We start from the raw sequence: 20,302 nt of genomic DNA on the forward strand, positions 1-20,302 counted from the left end.
AGAGAATGGTTAAATTTGCTGGTAGGTGCAGGCTCCCTGACGTGGGGTTTGGAAAATTGCTGCCAACTTGCTGAGCTACAGGGAGTTTCACATTGGTCTTAATCGGATGCAGCTCTGCTTCTGCAGCTATCATTTACCAAATAATTGTTTTTCTTACTATCAAACTTTTATGAATGTTGTGATGGAATGGCAAAGAGGGCTTGTAAACTAGCTCCTTTTGATTTTATTGGAGATGAAAAGGGTACGTACGAAAGAAAGTATTCATATTTGTAATTAAAGTTCTTTATTTCTGAGAAATTACATATCTTAGATGATGACTTTTACTTGTTTAATGAAAGGTTATTGATAATGAGATATGGTATTTTACTTAATGATGTAAGCTCTCTTTTTTTTTTTTTTCACCCTTCACAGGTTTCCACTTGAGTGGCACAGTGACAGAGCCTGCAATGCAATCGGAGCCAGAAACTGTTTGCAATGTAGCTATCAGCTTTGATCGTTGCAAGATTACCTCAGTGACCTGTAGCTGTGGAAACAAGGACATATTTTACTGTGCCCACGTTGTGGCACTCTCTTTATACCGGATCCGCAAGCCAGATCACGTCAAACTGCATCTTCCCATTTCAGAGACACTCTTTCAAATGAACAGAGACCAACTACAAAAATTTGTACAGTATTTGATCACAGTGCACCACACAGAAGTTTTGCCAACTGCTCAAAAATTAGCAGATGAAATTCTTTCTCAGAATTCAGAAATCAATCAAGTCCATGGTAAGTCTGATACTACTTCTTCCTTTTGTTTCATTCCCTCTTTGGTTTTCAGCTTTTTTTTGTGGTATTCAGGAGCATGACCTCCTGAGGTCCTGTATTGGGTTTGCGTGGCAAGGTTTTGGTTTTTGGGGGGCGGCTACAGGGGTGGCTTCTGTGAGAAGATGCCAGAAGCTTCCCCTATGTGTGATAGAGCCAATGCCAGCCGGCTCCAAGTCGGACCCACCACTGGCCAAGGCCGAGCCAATCAGCAACAGTGGTAGCGCCTCTGGGATAACATATTTAAGAAAGGGAAAAAAACTGCTGCGCGACGGCAGCCAGAAGAGAGGAGTGAGAAGATGTGAGAGGAACAACTCTGCAGACACCAAGGTCAGTGAAGAAGGAGGGGGAGGAGGTGCTCCAGGTGCCAGAGCAGAGATTCCCCTGCAGCCCGTGGTGAAGACCATGGTGAGGCAGGCTGTCCCCCTGCAGCCCATGGAGGTCCACAATGGAGCAGATATCCACTCTGCAGCCTGTGGAGGACCCCACACCGGAGCAGGTGGATGTGCCCTGAAGGAAGCTGTGACCCCGTGGGAAGCCCATGCTGGAGCAGGCTCCTGGCAGGACCTGTGGCCCCATGGAGAGAGGAGCCCATGCTGGAGCAGGTTTGCTGGCAGGACTTGTGACCCCATGGGGGACCCATGCTGGAGCAGTCTGTTCCTGAAGGACTGCACCTTGTGGAAAAGGACCCATGCTGGAGCAGTTTGTGAAGAACTGTAGCCCATGGGAAGGACTCACATTGGAGAAGTTCCTGGAGGACTGTCTCCCGTGGGAGGGACCCCATGCTGGAGCAGGGGAAGAGTGTGAGGAGTCCTCCGCCTGAGGAGGAAAGAGTGGCAGAGACAATGTGATAAACTGACCGCAACCCCCATTCCCCGTTCCCCTGTGCTGCTGGGGGGTAGGAGGTAGAGAAAATTGGGAGTAAAGTTGAGCCCGGGAAGAAGGGAGGGGTGGGGGGAAGGTGTTTTTAAGATTTGGTTTTTATTTCTCATTATCCTACTCTGATTTGACTGGTAATAAATTAAATTAATTTCCCCAAGTCGAGTCTGTTTTGCCCATGACAGTAATTGTTGAGTGATCTCCCTGTCCTTATCTCGACCCATGAGCCTTTCTGTCCCCTGTCCAGTTGAGGAGGGGGAGTGATAGAGCGGCTTTGGTGGGTGCTTGGCATCCAGCCAGGGTCAACCCACCACAGGTCCCTTCCAACCTGAATTATTTTGTGATTTTATGGTGTTTACTCAAGAGGATTCTGTTATTGAATCTTCACTTTAAGATGTTTAGGAAGTAATACTTTTTGGAAAAGAGAAAAGACACAAGACACATTTGTTAGATACAGAGTAGGTGGAACAAAAGAAGGGAGTCTTTCTTATAACGGGGCTCATCTGCAGCCTAGCCCTTCTCCTTAGGGTTCGGTGATCCTGGCAGGCCCAGGCAGGTGGTGCTGCAAGAAGGTGAATTTTGGGAGCAGTGCTCTTCTTTGGCTTTGAGGACTATGGGGATGTGGCCAGAGGCAAGGCGATTGCTTTAGTTGTTGTGGGATGTAATGAGAAGGTGGTTTGCAGAGCTGCCTGGTGGCAGTGGAAAGGGAAGCTAAAGCACAGATGCGGGACATTAAGCAATAGAGGAAGATGCTCAGATGTTGTAAGCTGAAGGCATGTATCGCATGAGAATTGGTAATAGCCTGAACATAAGGAATTAAGGAGAAGGAAGAATTATGGTGAGTATGCAAGTGGTGCAGAGAAGACTAAAACAGTCAAGGGTGATTAGAAAAGGGGAAGGAAAGGGTGGGAAAGGAAGGACATATGATGGCTATATTAGCTATACTATGGCTAATGTAAGAGGAGAAATGACAGAAAGGGTGTTGTAGAGAGTGCTTAAACTTCATCAACATTGTCTGTAATTATACTAATCACAGGCATGTTGATCTTTGTCAGCTATTTCCTTATTGTCAAAATATCTCTTTACTCATTAGTATTTAAAGTATTTTTAGAGAGAGATTTAATGCTTATATCACAGCCCAAATAGCAAAAAGAATAGGAAACAAAAAACTAAGTTGTTGATCAATTATGAAATTTCACAATGAGTTTGAGTAGGGTAGTTTAAAAAATAGCCACAAAACTAAAATGTTTCTCTCTTACATGTTTCTGTTTTCCTAGTAAATGAGATTGCAGTATGTCTTTATTGACTGTTGGTATTTCTTAATAAAATACCAAAAACTGGAGTAGAAAATCCAGGAAGCATAAGAAAATAAACTGCTATTACCGAAGAAAGCTGGGTTACAAAAGAGGATCTATAGTCTCCTGATTTTCCTCTCAGACCAGACTCCCATGAAACCATTTTCTGATTATTTTTTTTTTTTAAGATATGTTTACGATGTTAAAAATTCCAGGATTCTTTTAAGGAAAAAGTTAGTTCCTCTGATTATATAGCAAGTGAGCGTTCTTCTGGGATTCATACTGTAATTCTGTTATTTTGATCTTTAGTCAAATTCCTTAAATTGGAAATAAAAAAGCTAACCAGAAGAAATCTACCCCTGGTTCTAACAGCATAGGCGGCTGAACAGATCACCATTCACTCTGTCATATCTCCTGTGCTGCAGGTGTTCAGTTTGTAATACAAAACTGTCCTGTAGACCTCTCTTGCTTTGAAAAGTTTAACCTCACTAAACCAGTGTTTGAAGAGGAATTAATTGAACACTGCTTGAAGGCACAGGTAAGTAAGAGGAAAAACTTACTTACAAAAACTTGCTTATAAAAGTAAGAGGAGACCTGGCACAGAAACACCAGAAACAGCTTTGATTAAAGGAAAGTCCTGAATCTGGAGTTGGATGAGGAAATTCTCTTCAATGTTACCTAGAGGTGTTTTAATTCCAGGGTTGTTTATATAAAACTTCTAATTTTTTTTTTTTCCTCTTGTGATGGCTGTACTAGTTCTGGTTTTCATATATTTCTAGCGATAGGCAAAAGAAATCAGCTCTTGAATACTACTTACTGTTACATAAGAATGATCCGGGGCTTCGAAGATCTCTGACCACAGCAGTCTTGTTGACTTGCTTATGAGCTGGCTAGGGAGATGAAATAACTCTGCAGTACTTTCCTTTCACATAAAGGTGAATTGGATAATTGTTTATTTGCTCAAAATTCTGTCTTATGCAGCATTCGATCACTGGCTTTGGCCACCTTCCTTGTGAAGGAGGTTACTGGGGGAACTAGTCAAGTGACTTACCACTGATGACATGGGTTTTGAAATGACAAATCCTTTTAAGTTCCTCAGTGGATACAAGTGATGCAATATCCTTTCTTGCTTCATGACTGAGCCTTACTGCAGGAAAAAAATAAGGGGATGCTGTTAGAAGCACAGGAATGTGTTGTCTATTCACTAACTTCTTCTGGAGAGCTGAGTGATTTATTGGAAATCCTCTCTGTATTTGCCATGCTAATTTTCACTTGGTGGTGATTACATTACAAGAGGGTTTTGCATGTTTTTAAGGCACAAAAGCACCTCTTACATTTGAGAAGATTTGTTGTGTTCTGATTTTCTCATGTGACAGTGCTACAGCTGTACATGTTCCTGATGATTTCAAAACTGGAGATCTGTCTAATCTGTGGGGTCTAATCTTCTGTACTGAAGACAATAGTAGGTATTCATACTGATACCCTGAAGTCTGTGCTGCATAACTGTTGGCTTCACATTGGGTTTCAATTTGGGGATGCTGACTCGGAAAGCTGGATATAGATTTGGATCCTGCTTAGCTGAGGCTTTTTTCCCCTCTAACTTTTGTACCATCATAGCAGAGGAAGCTGGCAGGTGCGTAAGGCTAGGAAGAGAACAGTCAGGATGACAGATTATTAGCTGCGTTTGTCAGCTTTGGATCTGTCTTGTCTTAGATAAGAAACTTTCACTTAAATAAATTGGTCACAAGATCAAATTATGTTCCTGAGAATTTGAGTGGAAATAGGAAAGTAACTGCAAGATTGGGAGGGAGATATGTTTGCATATTAATCTCATATTAACATTGATTTGTCATTACATGCATATTGAAAAAGGGTCTGCCTTTTACTGGTGTATAAGGACAGCCTAGCAAACTAATTTCACTTTTCCATTTTAAGGTGTACTGTTTCTTTCCTGAGTGTTTAGTGCTGCTGTTATCTCTCTTTTTAGAAAACCATATGGATGTCTCCACACTTTCTCCCATTCTCTGATTAGATACAAAACTACATGTAGCTGAACTCAAATATAACAGGGAAGAACTGGGAGAAAGGGTTTTATTTACATTTGTCTTCTCAGAAGCAGGAGGTGCCTGGGTAGTTGTTTCTTTATTTTTCCAGGCAGATCTAGATACATCCTCTGCAAACATTAATCTGTAACGTGTATTAGGAGTGCTGGTGGAAGCATTCGAGAAGAAAACATCTATCAAAAAAATTCAGATTTGCTTTAAAAGAAAGTTTCAGAATATCTAGTGCTGTTCCTATATTGTAAGTTCCAAAGGGCAATCCAGAGATACCGATGAATATGTGTTAATCTGAACCTAGTGTATTTAGTTGAAATGATGGGGTTTTTAGTGGGAAATTGTAGGGTAGGGCTGAACAACAGAATACGATGTATTGCCAGTCTACTAGAAAAGGGAACATTTAACGTTAAAGAAGATAAATTATATTAAAAAAATTATGGAATCTTTCATATGGCCCTGCTTAAACTAATAAAATCAATTGAGAGACTAGTTGCAAGAGAATAACATAGGAAATTGCAGGTGGGTTTCCTTTCAAGAAGGATAAAAGTGTTCCAATGCTTAGTATTGAGAGTTTAGTGAACTGGATTTGAGAAGGAAGTAACAACAAGGCTAGTCAAAACTACAGAAATTTCAGAAACCCAAGTAGAGGTAAATAAGTAGTACAATATAAAATGAAATTAAATGATTGATAGCTGCAAAATAATATGAAAAAATATTTTATGAAATTCAGATTTTTAGGAAAGGTTTTTGCAGATACATTAAACATTAAAATAAAACTTGTTATATAGAAAATAAATAGTGAGATTTTGGTTTGAGACATGGAATGTAAAAATAAATTAAAATGAAAACACTGCATGCTAGTCTATACTGATAAGGAAGTTCTTTTATCTGCCACACACAAGTAGACTTTGAAACTTATTGCTATATAATGTTCTTGAGACCTGGATTTTAGCAGGAGAGGTTAGATATTGTCAGCAGATAAGTTTATGCATTTCGCTGTATGTGCAGATGGAAGGGAAAGAATTTTTTGGAAGTTTAAAAACTTGTTGGGGGTTTATTAACTTTCCTCAGCAACTTAGCGTAGCTTGTTGTCGTGGTTTAACCCCAGCTGGCAACTAAGCACCACACAGCCACTCACTCACTCCCCCCACAATGGGATGGGGGAGAGAATCAGAAGGGTAAAAGTGAGAAAACTCGTGGGTTGAGATAAAGACAGTTTAATAGGAAAAGCAAAAGCCATGCACGCAAGCAAAGCAAAACAAGGAATTCATTCACCACTTCCCATGGGCAGGCAGATGTTCAGCCATCTCCAGGAAAGCAGGGCTCCATCATGCATAACGGTTACTTGGGAAGACAAACGCCATCACTCCGAACATTCTCCCTTTCCTCCTTCTTCCTTCAGCTTTATATGCTGAGCATGACCTCATATGGTATGGAATATCCCTTTGGTCAGTTGGGGTCAGCTGTCCTGGCTGTGTCCCCTCCCAACTTCTTGTGCACCCCCAGCCTCCTCGCTGGTGGGGTGGGGTGAGAAGCAGAAAAGGCCTTGACTCTGTGTAAGCACTGCTCAGCAATAACTAAAACATCCCTGTGTTATCAACACTGTTTTCAGCACAAATCCAAAACATAGCCCCATACTAGCTACTATGAAGAAAATTAACTCTATCCCAGCCAAAACCAGCACACCTGTCCTGTCTTTACATTTTCTGTTATTAGCACTGGCTGCTTCACAGCAGTTGCTGTTTTTCTTTGATGCTGTGCACTACTGAACGGGTGTTATATTTCACCCAAGAGTTCTGAAATTAAATACAAGATGAAGTGACTTATATCTAAACTTTGAATCATTTGGGGAATCAAAGGCATAATATTTTTTAATCATTAATTTTATGATCTTTGTTTCTATATAATTACTGTTTAGAATAATTCTGAGCACACTAAGTTTATAAAATCAATTACTATTCTGTTGTGAATCAGCGTACAGCAGTATTGGTTTCTAGCTGGGACCATTCAATCTTTGCATAGCACTCATGCTTTTTATTTGTAATCGTTTTTCCATATCTTCTTCTCCTTAATGCTGCCATGGGATGACATTTAATAAAAATTAACTAATCTACAGTTCATTTGTATGCTTAAATTCATAAGATTTTTATAAAATGAAGTTCAAAAAATTCATTATGGCTGAGTGAGTAATTTGGCAATGTTTCATTTGAAGATTAAAACAACTCTTGTGATACTTCAGAAATAAGGACCAGGGGAAGCAGTTTACCTTGAAGATGGTACATTTTGTTATTTTAACCAAAATTTACTGTTGGTCTGCTCCTGAGTAGTTTGCAATATAGGCTATTCTTAGCCTATTTTAGTCAAAGCCCCTTGCTTTGCTTCTATTTACTTTTCGAGGTTAAGTTCTCCATATATAACACCAGTTCTTGAATGCAGTTGCTAATTTTGAAAGCAGTTGCTCTTAAAATTGCTATATAAATGATCAAAGTGTTTAATTTTTTTAAATGCTGCTGCTTCTTAGAACATGGGAGTTGATTGTATTTAACATGTAACCTGTTATGACCATAAATATAAAAGGCTGTTACCCTGTTTACAAATTTTATTTGGGTGTGCAGTGTTACAAACAATTGTGCACAGTATTTCTGCTTTGATTGCTAAGATTGCAATTTAGTAATTTTAGTAAAAGAGCATGAGTAAGTATGTATGGCCGTATCTATATACTGAGTATAAATACTTTATTGTATTTAACTGTAAGTACATGATGTAAAACCTGTTTCAAAGACCAGTCACGACAGAAGTTAACAAAGCCAGAGGTTGGAGGGAGGGAGATTAATATGTTAGTGTCTATAAACTGACACAGTTTAATTACAGGCTTTAATATTTAGTATAATTATACAGTGCTTTTCACTTTCATAGTTCAAATGGGAACTAATTTATACTCATGACACCCCTCTAAAGCTGTCCTGGGTTCAGCTGGGATAGAGTTAATTTTCACAAGAAGCTGGGAGGGGGCACAGCCAGGACAGCTGACCCAAACTAGCCAAGGGGATATTTGATACCATATGATGTCATGCTCAGTATATAACCTGGGGGAGCTGGCCGGGGAGTGGGAGGGATCATGGCTCAGGAACAGGCTGAGCACTGGGTTCCAGGTGGTGAACAATTGCATTGTGCATACTTGCTTTATACATTCTTTTATTAGTATTATTGTTTATTATTACTTCTTCTCTCCTTGTGTTGTCCTATTAAACTGTCCTTATCTCAACCCACGAGGTTTTACCTTTTTCTTCCGATTCTCCTCCCCATCCCACCAGGGTAGGGAGGAGTGAGCGAGCGGCTGCGTGGTGCTTAGTTGCTGAGTGGGCTTAAACCACAACAAAAGCGCATAAGTAATACTTATCCCCAGTTTACAAGTGGGGAAAGGGATTTGGTCTTGGTACCAAACTGCGTTGCAGAGATTAAATTCAGGGCTGCCCATGTTCCTCTCCACAGCCAAACTGTCCATCCGGCAAAGCCTTGTGGTGCCTGTTCGGGACCACGCTGCATCCCAAGTGAAGCCGCCACCTTTGGGTTGACCCTTCAGATCTACCTGGTGTTGAGCTTGAGCCTTCTTGCCAGCTATTGCTGGGGCTTCATTTCGCAGCTCCTAAGGCAGCTCCCTCCTGCAGTCCTGTTGCTCATTCAGATAGTTTCTTGTCTACTCACCCAGTCCCATGTCTTCAGAAGAAAAGTGGCAGTGTAGAAATCCTGTCTGTTGCTCAAGAGGGATGTGTGTGCTAGTGGGAGAGGAAGCAGACTAGATCAATCAGTGTTCACCTGACTGTAAGCGAATGTAGTGATCTTGAAAAATGCCTGGTTGAGAGATGTGGAGATGGTCGTGTCTCGACCCCAAAAGAAGAGTGATGTGGGCAGTGGGAGCTGAGGCTTCCCTGGCAGCACCGCCAGGAGGCCCAGCTGCTGCCAGGGCTGCAAAGGGTGTTTGGACTTGTGCCCAATTGGACATACCTTCTCCATGCCTTGTTATTCCATGGCTATTACTGAAGACTGCCAATGGTGTTGAAAGATCAGTGAATTACAACTGTAGCTGGTGCTGGTTACATGTATACTGGAATTTCTTTATACATCCTGATTAAAAATTTTGATCGTACTGAGTGTAGCCTATATACGATCTTGTGAGGAAATATTGCTCTGCGTCAGAAGTATCTGTAGTACTGTGCTGAATAGCATCGTAGAGCTCAGACCCTTGGCTTGATGTCTTCAGCTTTTATAGTCTTCTAACCCAGTGGCATGAAAATAACGCTGGTGTAAGTATAGTGATGCTGAGCCCCTGGGGAAGGTATATTTGGGATTGTGCTTGGAGAAGAGGCCTCGGTGGGGGCAGTGCTGCTGGCATAGGGCAGCGGGTGCCCTTGTTCTTGTAAAGGAATCATGTTTAAAGAATCTGCAGTAGCTGTGTTGAAATTTAACCTTCTAGCACAAACTGACCGATGAGCTTTTGATAAAATGTAAACAGTTACGGAAGGAATTTTGGTTTTTCCCTAAATAGGGAAGCTTAGCTGAGGAATCTTAGGCTATTTTTAATACAACTTAAAAGTAGTATACCAAGATTATTTAAAGATAAATCTCCATTGAAGCGAGGGATAAACGTGTATTTGTATATCAGTGCTTTTATATAGTTCCTTTTCACAGATCTTTTCTCTGTGTTTTAGAGCAATGAAATATTTAAACTATTTGCAAGGTGATACTGCAAACCTGGGTCTGTTCAACAGCTGCATTGCTTGTTCTTGTGTGGCTTGATTTCCCTTTTTTTCTCATTATTTGCAACTGAAGACTTATCAGCATGTGTTTTGTGTAGCTGACTGAATTGAAAGTCCCTTAAAACTAATATAGTAAAGATGGAAGCACTCACAGAAGAGGAAGTTTTTCATTCCTTGGTTTTTGGTACTGTCTTGGGCTTGATTCCTGTCTTCTGAGACACTTATGGTTCCTGTGGAAGGCAGGAGAGTTCTTTCACATCTTCAAAGACACAATTTCTTATTAATCTAAAAATATATACATATATATGGACAGTAGTGCAGTGTTCATAGCTGTAGGCTCTGAAGTTGGAGGCAGTTTAGGAAGTTGCTGAGCTGGAAGACTTTTTTTGATTCAGCAACTAGTAGACAAGATATCCCTCTGACCCTTTAAATCTTCCGGTTGTATTTTCATTGAATAAAGATTCTAGCATTCCCTGCAGCCACTTTAAAAGATTCATCTACATGGCAGAGCTGCAATTGTGAAATAAAGGCTTAAATCAATAGAATCAATGTTTCTATATGTCTTTCAATTCCTATACATCTGAAGAGTTGTAGCTATCTTTGCTTTTCATGTTCTCAGGACTTTGAAAGCAAGTTTTTACAAATCTGACCATGTAATTTTCCTTCCCTGCCAGTATCCTTCTTTTAGTATTGACTACAGAGGTAACATGATCTGGGATTTAAAAGAGATAGATTGTGTCATGCGATTCAATTTCTAACATCTTCTCAAAACCTAACAGAGATAGAGATTACACAGTTGTGACAAGCCCAAAATCAAAATGTCAAGTTAACTTGAGTCTTGGGCATGCTTGAAATACCTTACATCTGGTATGGTGATGCACTACCTTGAGTTGTTTCCATGACAGTCTAGATAAGTGCTTTTCAATCTTTTCAGTTTGAATACCTTTTCAAAAATATCCAGTGAAGGTGCAGGCTTCTTCAGAAATATGTAGATTGTTAGATGGTGCAAGAACTTGTTTTAGTTTTGTCAGCCTTTAGAAGAGGCCACAAGTGGAAAATCACTGATCTCAACTGCAAAATTTGAGTTAGAGCAACCTGTGGCCAAAGCACTGCCTGATGTAAATCCAGTCACTTTAGTTGGCACTAGGCTAATTCAGGTAGAGTTGCTCTGAATTGACTCTGTGCTGATGACATTGCCTATGTAAAAATGCTCCTTCAGAAGCACCACAGTCTTACACAGTTGTAATTCTTATGATGGAAATGCCTTTAGTGCTTAAAGACTTTGGATTTGTTTGGGGATTTTTTTTTTTTTTTTTTTTTACTCTTTGTTTAGCTTTGCAGAGCCATCACAGCTCAGAGGCACTGAGGTGATGATTTTCCTCATGTTCATCGATAGCAGTGCTCACTAGCAGTCAATTAAACCTGAGCAAGATTGCTGAAGGTACAAAAATTACACAGGTGTTTTGGGGAGAGTGGTTTTAACATTGCAGTTGTTGAAATACTATGTAAAGTGTAATTTTCTTTGTAAAAGCTTTCTAGAATAGTTGCTGAGATGGGAGGAAAAAACTCACCTTGATTTTAATGTTTTATTATAAAATATTGTTTATTTAAATACCTTCTCATAGGCTGTCATTTCTAAGTGCTTAAGACTACTGAGGCAAAATTTAGGTCTATTTTAAAGAACCTTTAGATTAAAGTCAAGACATCCAAAATGAGACAATACACAAATCCAAAAACCTCTGCAGTACTCCTTTCCCCTGGACCCACAAACTTCTCTTCTTTATATAGAACATAATGATTTCTCTTCTTGCTGTTTGCAGGTGCTCCTGACCCAACAGCAGGTGCTAGCATAGATGATGAAAACTGCTGGCATTTGGATGAGGAACAGGTCCAAGAACAGGTTAAACTCTTCCTCTCCCAGAGCGGATACCATGGATCAGGGAAGCAGCTCAATTTGCTTTTTGCAAAGGTATGTTGAGTACTCTAAACCTTCCCTCTTTTCTCTCCCCCCACTCCCCCAGCCAGTCTTTACTTGTTCATGTCTTACTCAAAGTCCTGTTGTTCCCAAGGCTTTGTCTTGTTTTAGAACATGATGGCAAGTTAATAATGCAATGGAACACAATCTGGTGTGTCTTGTGTCTTGAGATCAGTTTAAGGATATGAAGTAACATTTCAACTGTCTGCAGCTTTGCTGTTCTCTTCCTTCCTACCCCCAAAATGTTGGAGAAACCTGCAGAAATTATGGTCTTGCAGCAGCTTGCATAATACACCTGTGGATTACTTGTGGAAGAAGTGTGTTTGCAGAATTGCAATGGGATACTGAAACTAAAAATTGTTGTTAAAATTGGGAAGGCAGACTATTTTTTTTCTACTTAAAAATTTCACATCAGATATATAAATTATATTTCTTATTTAACAGAGATGGAATGTTTAACACTGCAGCATATTGTCTGTACTGTGGTTTGGTTTGTTTTTTTCAAGTTTGTATTAAAAGACTCATTTCCTAGGTGCGAGAGATGCTAAAGATGAGAGATTCAAATGGAGCTCGCATGTTGACGTTGATAACAGAACAGTTCATGGCTGACCCTCGTCTGTTGCTTTGGAGACAACAAGGAACTGCAATGACTGACAAGTATAGGCAGCTCTGGGATGAACTGGGTAAATGCATAGACTTCAAAATCACTTAGGTGTTCATGTGTATGATGAAGAAACGTATTTGGGATGGAGAGAAACTTTATTGTGGTACTAGGTAAAGCAGGTTAGAGTTTTCTGCAGTTTGCTTGTTCAGTTAAGGTTGAGTGAAATTGAATTTTTGATCTACTACATGAGACAATTACAGTTAGAGGAGAGGAAGCATGGTATGAAACAAGTACGATTGCAACAGGTTGTAAGTACCTGAGGATCTAAAAAGAATAAAGCAAAAAGTGGAAATGTAGCTACACAACTGAGGGTAAGTATATAAGCCACTAGCACTAAACTGGAAAGGTTAAGGAAGAAATCAATTCACAACTAGAGAGAAATAGAAGGCAAAAAGAGAAGATTCGCTAAGAGTATGAGAAGATAGCAACAAAGGAAAGCAGAAGTCCATTACTGAGCAGGAAAGGAGATCAAATAACAGAGGGCTATAACAATTAATACTGCTTTACAGGAAAGGTCAGTTGTGACCAGATACATGACTTGTACAACAGAGAGAGGAACACAGGCTGAAATGGGAAAGGAATATTTAAACTGGTAAAGTCTGAAGACACTTGCTCTAAAGTGTTCCAGAAACTCGCTGACACAGTTTTGAACTGCTGCTTCAGAAGTTCTCAAAATCTATAGGAATTTGTGGTAGGGAGGGGAAATTAAAAACAACTTGAAGGTAAATGTCACCAATATTTTAAAGGTGGGTAGGTGAGTGGAAAGAATAATATTAAGTAACCACCAGCATTGCTTTCCTAGATGTAAGGTGGAACAAACTACTAACCAGTTGGTATGTAAGCACATAGAAGATAAAAGCGATAAAAGACAACCTGAATTATTTAAAAGACAGTGGTAAATCTAATTTTTTTCTCTAAAAGATAATTCACTGAGTGTATGAGTGAAGGAATTAATGTGTATATCTTAGCTGTAGTAAGGTTTTGGATGCTGTCTTGGAGGCTTTCTCAAAGCAAGTTGAAGACACATAGCCTAAATGGAATTGCCTTGTGATTCATGGAACTTGGAGTAGTTACCTGTGCTCTCACTCAATCTGGAAAGACACTTCAAGGCTAGACTTACAGGAGTCTGTCTTGAGATGTGTTCTGGTCAATATTGCTATTCCTGACTTATGTGGCATGGAATATTAAAATAAATATATTTAAATAAACAACAACAACCAACAAAACACCCCAACCAAAACCAACAAAACACCCCAACCAAAACCAACAAAACACCCACCCCAAACTTACTGATGACACCCCTTGGGACAATATGTAAACACTGCAGAGAACAAAGCCAAACCCCATAATGCTCTTGGTACATTTTAAAGGTCCAAAATCAAGCTAAATGAAATTAAATCCAAGCAAGAATAACATGCTTCATTTAGAAAGGAAAAGTCAAAAGCAAAACTTAAATTTTCCACTGTTAAAAGTTAAAGATGACCATGATTGATTGCATGTTGTCTGATGGGGCTAAGACTGGATATAACCTGTTTAGTATAAATTATGTTCATTCTAAATGAAGCATTAAGCTAATAAAGCACCGGCTGTCTGTAGTTGATATTATAGACTTCTGTGGTGGAAAGCCTTAATATCAGAGCAGGCAAAGCTCTGTCAGAGAGTATAGATATAACTACTTCGCCTTCAAGTATATCAACCCTCTTAGTATGTAATTTTTATGATGCCTTGGCTTGCTGGGGAATAATGCTTTTTGCCAAGCTGGACATGTACACAGCAAAATTGTATCCCAACATACTGAAAACCGGAGGGTCTCATGCTTCGTTGCTTATGTGGGTTGAGCTGGTAGGTGGTGGGAGAGGCAGAAATGTGTTCTCCATCTGTTACCTGTAGCAGTCTTACCACATGCTGCCAATAAACATAAAAGGTTTTGTTAAATTTTCTTAGTGGCTCCTCTTCTTGTTTCATCAGTTCCATATTAACGTCATCTTCTTGACAGCACCTATCTGAAAGTAGAATCTCTCTGCCTGCAGCATCAAATAAGCAATATTTTAGATTAATCGAATTGATTAGTTTACCTCTGTTTAATTAGAATTGTAGTTGCCACTCCCAAAAAGCTGCAGTGCAACCTCCAGCCTCACCACTACCTCAGCTGCTGTATTTGCAATCTGAGGCAGACCCTGTTGTTTCAGTCCTGAACTGCTCTGCCTCCTCTAACAGTATCAAAATATGTTGATCGTGTACCACAGTTTCAATTACAAATACATTTCAATCACTTCAGGTGTGCAGTAGGCTAAGGGTAGAACTTAACTTGGTTCTTCCACCTCCAGCTTGTGTTTATGTTGCTAACCTGTTCATTTCTTCCCCATACCAGTAGGATTCCTTCCACTGGTGCTTAGCAAGTTCCCTGAAAATTTCTGTTAATTGGATGAATCTCTCCAACTTGACTCCTACCTTGTGTGAAAATTAAAAGCTGCTGCCACGTTTTTGCTAGAATTTCACCTTGAGTTTCACTCTAGTTAAACACATCCCTTTTTCCAGGTGAAACATACATGTGAATGTGCAAAAGTTGAAGGAGGTTTTAAGGGAGACCAGAGTTACGATAGCAAGCTACAGAAGGAAGAGCAGGATGTCCCTGGTGACCCTTGATCTGTGCCAGTAGTGGCAGAGAACTCAGACATTGGGTTTAAGGGGGCAATGGTATCGTTATGTTCTAAAAAAATGTTGGTTTCCTATCTTGTCATCTTCTAGGATGTCAGAGAACTAAAATATCAATAAAGGGAGTGGGATGGGCCTTTGCATACTTAACTTTTTGTATTATCTGTTCAGAGTAATCTGGGAGTGGCATATATGTATGTCTTTAAAAAAAATGCTTTATCTATGATCTCATTTATTTCACAGATAGGTAGCAACATTGTAGTTATGGAGATTTTTAGGACATGTAAAGTATGTAAATATAGACTCTGCTTAATAAAGGCTTGCTTGCTTGCACTGGTATGCTGTCTGCCAACCACTAGGCATATGGCCACTTTGTCAGTTCCATTTTGGCATAGGTTTTTAAGCATACTTAAATAACTTTAGCTTTGCTCCTTGACTGGGTCACTTGAGCCTTTCATTAGAACTTAACTGATGCTTCCTGCCTGGCATTGGGCATTGGCCAAGGATACTGGAAGGACACATTGGGCTCTGATCAGAGTTCCTGCTGAAGTTTATGGTAAATTGTGTTGACTTCAGTAGAAGTCAGATTGAGTTTGTATGTTTGAAGATGTTGATTTTAAAAAAAAAAAAAAAAAATTAAATACTTCACATCTAAGTATGAGCCTGGTGATTTTCTAATACAAAGTCCTAATTCTGTAAGCAATTTCTGATTCAGAGGCCTCAAGTTAACTAGCTAGTTATGTGTAAGACTTTTTTGTTGTGTTTTAAAGCCTCTAGATCAGGAGGAAGAATATAATTATGCTCAGCAGATTCTCTTATTGTACATCAAAGAATAGGTTGAGCTAAATGCTCCAAAGGTTTGGAAAGATTAAGATTACAGGTCAAAGCTATAAGACTTGCTCATATACTTCTCATGCTAGAAGAATTTAGATGCAGCTTCAGTGATGCACTGGTGAACACTTCCAACTTGCCACAGTAATACATAAATGCACTTTCCAGAGTTTAGAGTGGAGTTGGAATTCTTCATGTTGTTGCTGTTTAAATGGCATCTAGGTAGGTAAATTTCACATGCTGATCTTAATGTGTTTAACTCTCGGTGACTGTGTGTGCTAGTTTTGGCTGGGATAGAGTTAACTTTCTTCATAGTAGCTAGTATGGGGCTATGTTTTGGATTTGTGCTGAAAACAGTGTTGATAATACAGGGATGTTTTAGTTATTGCTGAGCAGTGCTTACACAGAGTCAAGGCCTTTTCTGCTTCTCACACCACCCCACCAGCGAGTAGGCTGGGGGTGCACAAGAAGTTGGGAGGGGACACAGCTGGGACAGCTGACCCCAACTGACCAAAGGGATATTCCAGACCATATGATGTCATGCTCAGCATATAAAGCTGGGGGAAGAAGAAGGAAGGGGGGGGATGTTCGGAGTGATGGCGTTTGTCTTCCCAAGTAACCTTTACATGTGATGGAGCCCTGCTTTCCTGGAGATGGCTGAACACCTGCCTGCCGATGGGAAGTAGTGAATGAATTCCTTGCTTTGCTTGTGTGCGTGGCTTTTGCTTTACTTATTAAACTGTCTTTATTTCAACCCACAAGTTTTCTCACTTTTACCCTTCTGATTCTCTCCCCTATCCTGCTGTGGGGGGAGTGAGCAAGTGGCTGTGTGGGGCTTAGTTGCCAGCTGGGGTTAAACCATGACACCATGGTTGAAGACTTCAGTATATCAGAATGATTAACTATCTGAAGCCCCTTGTTTGTCTTTTTAATTAAATTGCATTGGTAAAATGGAGGAATATGGAAATGCACAGTAAATACCTGCTGATGCCTGTTGAACTGAGATCTCAGATTTGAAGAAAGGTCAGTTAACCTTCTTTATACTCTAGAGGGGAAAAATGGTCCATGCAATCTTACCACAGCAGTAACTTGTTAATATTCATCCATCAAAAATTAAGTAAAAGTTTCTTGTTCTCTACAAAAGTGAAAAAAATTCTTTAATAAAAGGGGAAAATTTGACTTTGTGCCCCAGCCCGGGGATGATGATGGCTGTGAGGCTCTGCTTTGGAATTAAATGTTGAGTACTGCCAGATACCAGACACTGAGAAGAGGCTGAGTTTTGTTGGCAAATGGGATCTGCAAGTTAATTGGTGTTTTCTGCAGGCTTCTGGCTGTGAAATGAAATTGGAAGCCCTTTAGCCACATGGATAATACAGGACCTGAATACAAATGTCACGTCACCATCAGGGACCACTGTGAAACAACAGTGTTCCCACTCAAACACTGTGCCATTACAGATCATTTAAATATGGGGATTACATTTAAACTAAAAGCCCCATTTGCCTTTTACTGCAATTTAAATGTCCTCTTAGCAAAAGCTAAGTGACAAATTAAATGAAAAAAGTGCCCACTTCTTAAAGCTGTAATGCAAAACAACCTTTTATTACGTCTCATGTGCCACAAATGAATCATTATACTTGTCAACCCTAAACCAAGCCATAATTGGAGCAGCTACTGTTATCAAAGCAGGGTTGCTCTTGTGACAGCTTAATAAAGCTGAAACTGTTAAACTAAATCCCAGATGCTTAACCTGATGAAAGCAGTCAAGTAGAAGAATCTAAGACAAGTATCTACTACTTGGTGGAGTGAGGGAGCCCAACAGCTTGTCAACACTTAGATTGCAAGATCAGATTTTTTTTGTGAACTACCTTTTTCAATATCTTTATATCTTCTTGCTTGCCTTTGTGGTGAAGAAACTTCACATAATTTGCATGTTTCAAAACAAACATTTCTAGCAGACTTCCTCCATTTTTATATTTAAGAACAGTTTAAGGGGGAAGAGAGCTGTTTTGTGAGTCAAGGATTAGTTTCTTATGGAACAAAAATATGATAGCTGTGTCATGGTATGGTGGGTTGACCTTAGCTGGCTGCCAGGTGTCCACCAAGCTGCTGTATCACTCCCCTCCTCAGCAGGACAAGGGGGGAGAAAATAAGATGGAAAAATACTCATGGGTCAAGATAAAGGCAATTTAATAAAGCAAAAGCAAAGGCCACACGCGGAAGCAAAGGAAAAAACAAAAGATTTATTCTCTACTTCCCATTGGCAGGCAATGTTTGGCCACTTCCTGGGAAGCAGGGCTTCAGTATGCATAGTGGTTGCTCTGGAAGACAAATGTCATAATAACAAATCATCCCCCCCCCTTCTCTTAGCTTTTATTGCTGAGCAGATGTCATATGGTATGGAATATCCCTTTGGTCAGTTTGGGTCAGCTGTCCTGGATCTGTCCCCTCCCAAGATCTTGCCCACCCCCAGCCTACTGGTGAGGGGGGGGGCAATGTTGGGGAGACAGCCTTGATGCTGTGTGAGCACTGCTCAGCAGTAGCCAAAACACTGGTGTGTTATCAACACCTTTCTAGCTACCAATACAGAGCACAGCACTATGAGGGCTGCTATGGAGAAAATTAACTCCATCTCAGCCGGACCCAATACACATGGGGAAGAGGGTATATCCAGAGAGCTCTTGCAAGGTAGGGCAGTGGATAAAATTGGCAAACAACTTCTCAGTTTTCCTCATGCTGATCTTGATCTCTGTTGGCTCTCGTATTTCATGAGGTTGAGGAGAACTTAAAAGATATTCTGTACTTCCAGCTGGGTACTCTCTACATTTTAATGCATAAGTTTCTCCTGTATCTCAACCACTTGTTGGTATCTAAAGTTTTTAAGTGTAGGAACCTCTCATGATATTGCTGTGAGCCTCGTTTGTAGGGTAAAGCTTTTCTGGGTGATGTCCTTACAATCCTTTCTGTTATGCATACTAAATAGGTTGTTCTCAAAGGTATTTCCTGAGCGGAATAATATGTCTTTGCCTTAGTGTCATGGTTTAAGCCCAGCCGGCAACAAAGCACCACGCAGCCGCTCGCTCACTCCTCCCCCCTGGCGGGATGGGGAGGAGAAAATACAACGAAAGGCTCCCGAGTCGAGACAAGGACAGGGAGAGATCACTCACCAATTATGGTCACAGGCAAAACAGACTCGACTTGGGGAAAAAAAGAGAAATCAATATTTAATTTGTTACCAATCCAATCAGAGTAGGATAATGAGAAATAGAACCATATCTCAAAAACACACCTTCCCCCCACCCCTCCCTTCTTCCCGGGCTCAGCTTTGCTCCCGATTCCTCTACCTCCTCCCCCGCCAGCGGCGCGGGGAATGGGGGTTGCGGTCAGTTCATCACACATTGTTTCTGCCGCTCCTTCCTCCTCAGGGGGAGGACTCCTCACACTCTTCCCCTGCTCCAGCGTGGGGTCCCTCTCACGGGGGTCAGCCCTCCACGAGCTTCTCCAACGCGAGTCCTTTCCACGGGCTGCAGTCCTCCACGAACTGCTCCAGTGTGGGCTCTCCCAGAGAGTCACAGCCTTCTCCGGGCCCAGCCACCTGCTCCGGCATGGGGTCCTCCACGGGCTGCAGGGGAATCTCTGCTCCACCGTTAACCCTCCATGGGCTGCAGGGGAATCTCTGCTCTGGCGCCCCTCCTCCCTCTCCTTCTTCACTGACCTCGGTGTCTACATGGTTGTTTCTCTCACATCCCACTCCTCTCTTCGCTGCAACTCTTTTTTTTTCTTTTTTTTTTTTTTTTTAAGTAGTCTTTCCCCTTCTTAAATATGCTATCACAGAGGCGCTACCACCATTGCTGATTGGCTCAGCCTTGGCCAGAGGCGGGTCCGACTTGGAGCCGGGGAAGCTTCTAGCAGCTTCTCACAGGAGCCACCCCTGTAGCCCCTCCCCCGCTACACCAACCCCCGCTACACCAACCCCCACCACACAAACCCAACACACTTAGTAGTTCTAATAGTCTTAGTAGTTTTTCACTAGCACTTTGCCCTACTGTGGGCTGCTTTTTAACTGTTGGAACAGCCTGATGATCTACTTTGAGTTCACGTTTGCTGATATTTTGGACATTTTCTGGATTAGTGATATATTTTTGTGTTAAAATTTAAAACTAAAATATCATTTTACAAGGTCATGTCATGTAGAGAAATAGTACAATATATTTCCTGAAGGATCATGCCTAAATTTTTATTAGTAACACTTTGCTTCTCATCTAAAACTTAATTCTAAATGTTGAGTTTAGGCAAGGAATCATTATAGATCAATTAAGAGAGATTTAATTACCATTTTGCCATGAGCAAACTAATGATTGAATGTTAAATAATGCTTTTTTGAT

The 20,302-nt window shown here is 40.6% G+C and overlaps 1 protein-coding gene across 1 annotated transcript in view; it reads left to right on the forward strand.

Moving 5' to 3' along the window:
- Nucleotides 1–20,302, forward strand: part of LOC127028970 (zinc finger SWIM domain-containing protein 6-like) — a 117,489-nt gene that overhangs the window by 63,485 nt on the left and 33,702 nt on the right. Inside the window, 3 exon segments of the mRNA XM_050914648.1 lie at nt 412–768; nt 11,613–11,761; nt 12,300–12,450. Coding sequence (XP_050770605.1) covers nt 412–768; nt 11,613–11,761; nt 12,300–12,450 — 657 coding nt within the window.

The sequence above is a fragment of the Gymnogyps californianus genome, unplaced genomic scaffold (genome assembly GCF_018139145.2).
Source record: "Gymnogyps californianus isolate 813 unplaced genomic scaffold, ASM1813914v2 HiC_scaffold_52, whole genome shotgun sequence".
NCBI lineage: Eukaryota > Metazoa > Chordata > Aves > Accipitriformes > Cathartidae > Gymnogyps > Gymnogyps californianus.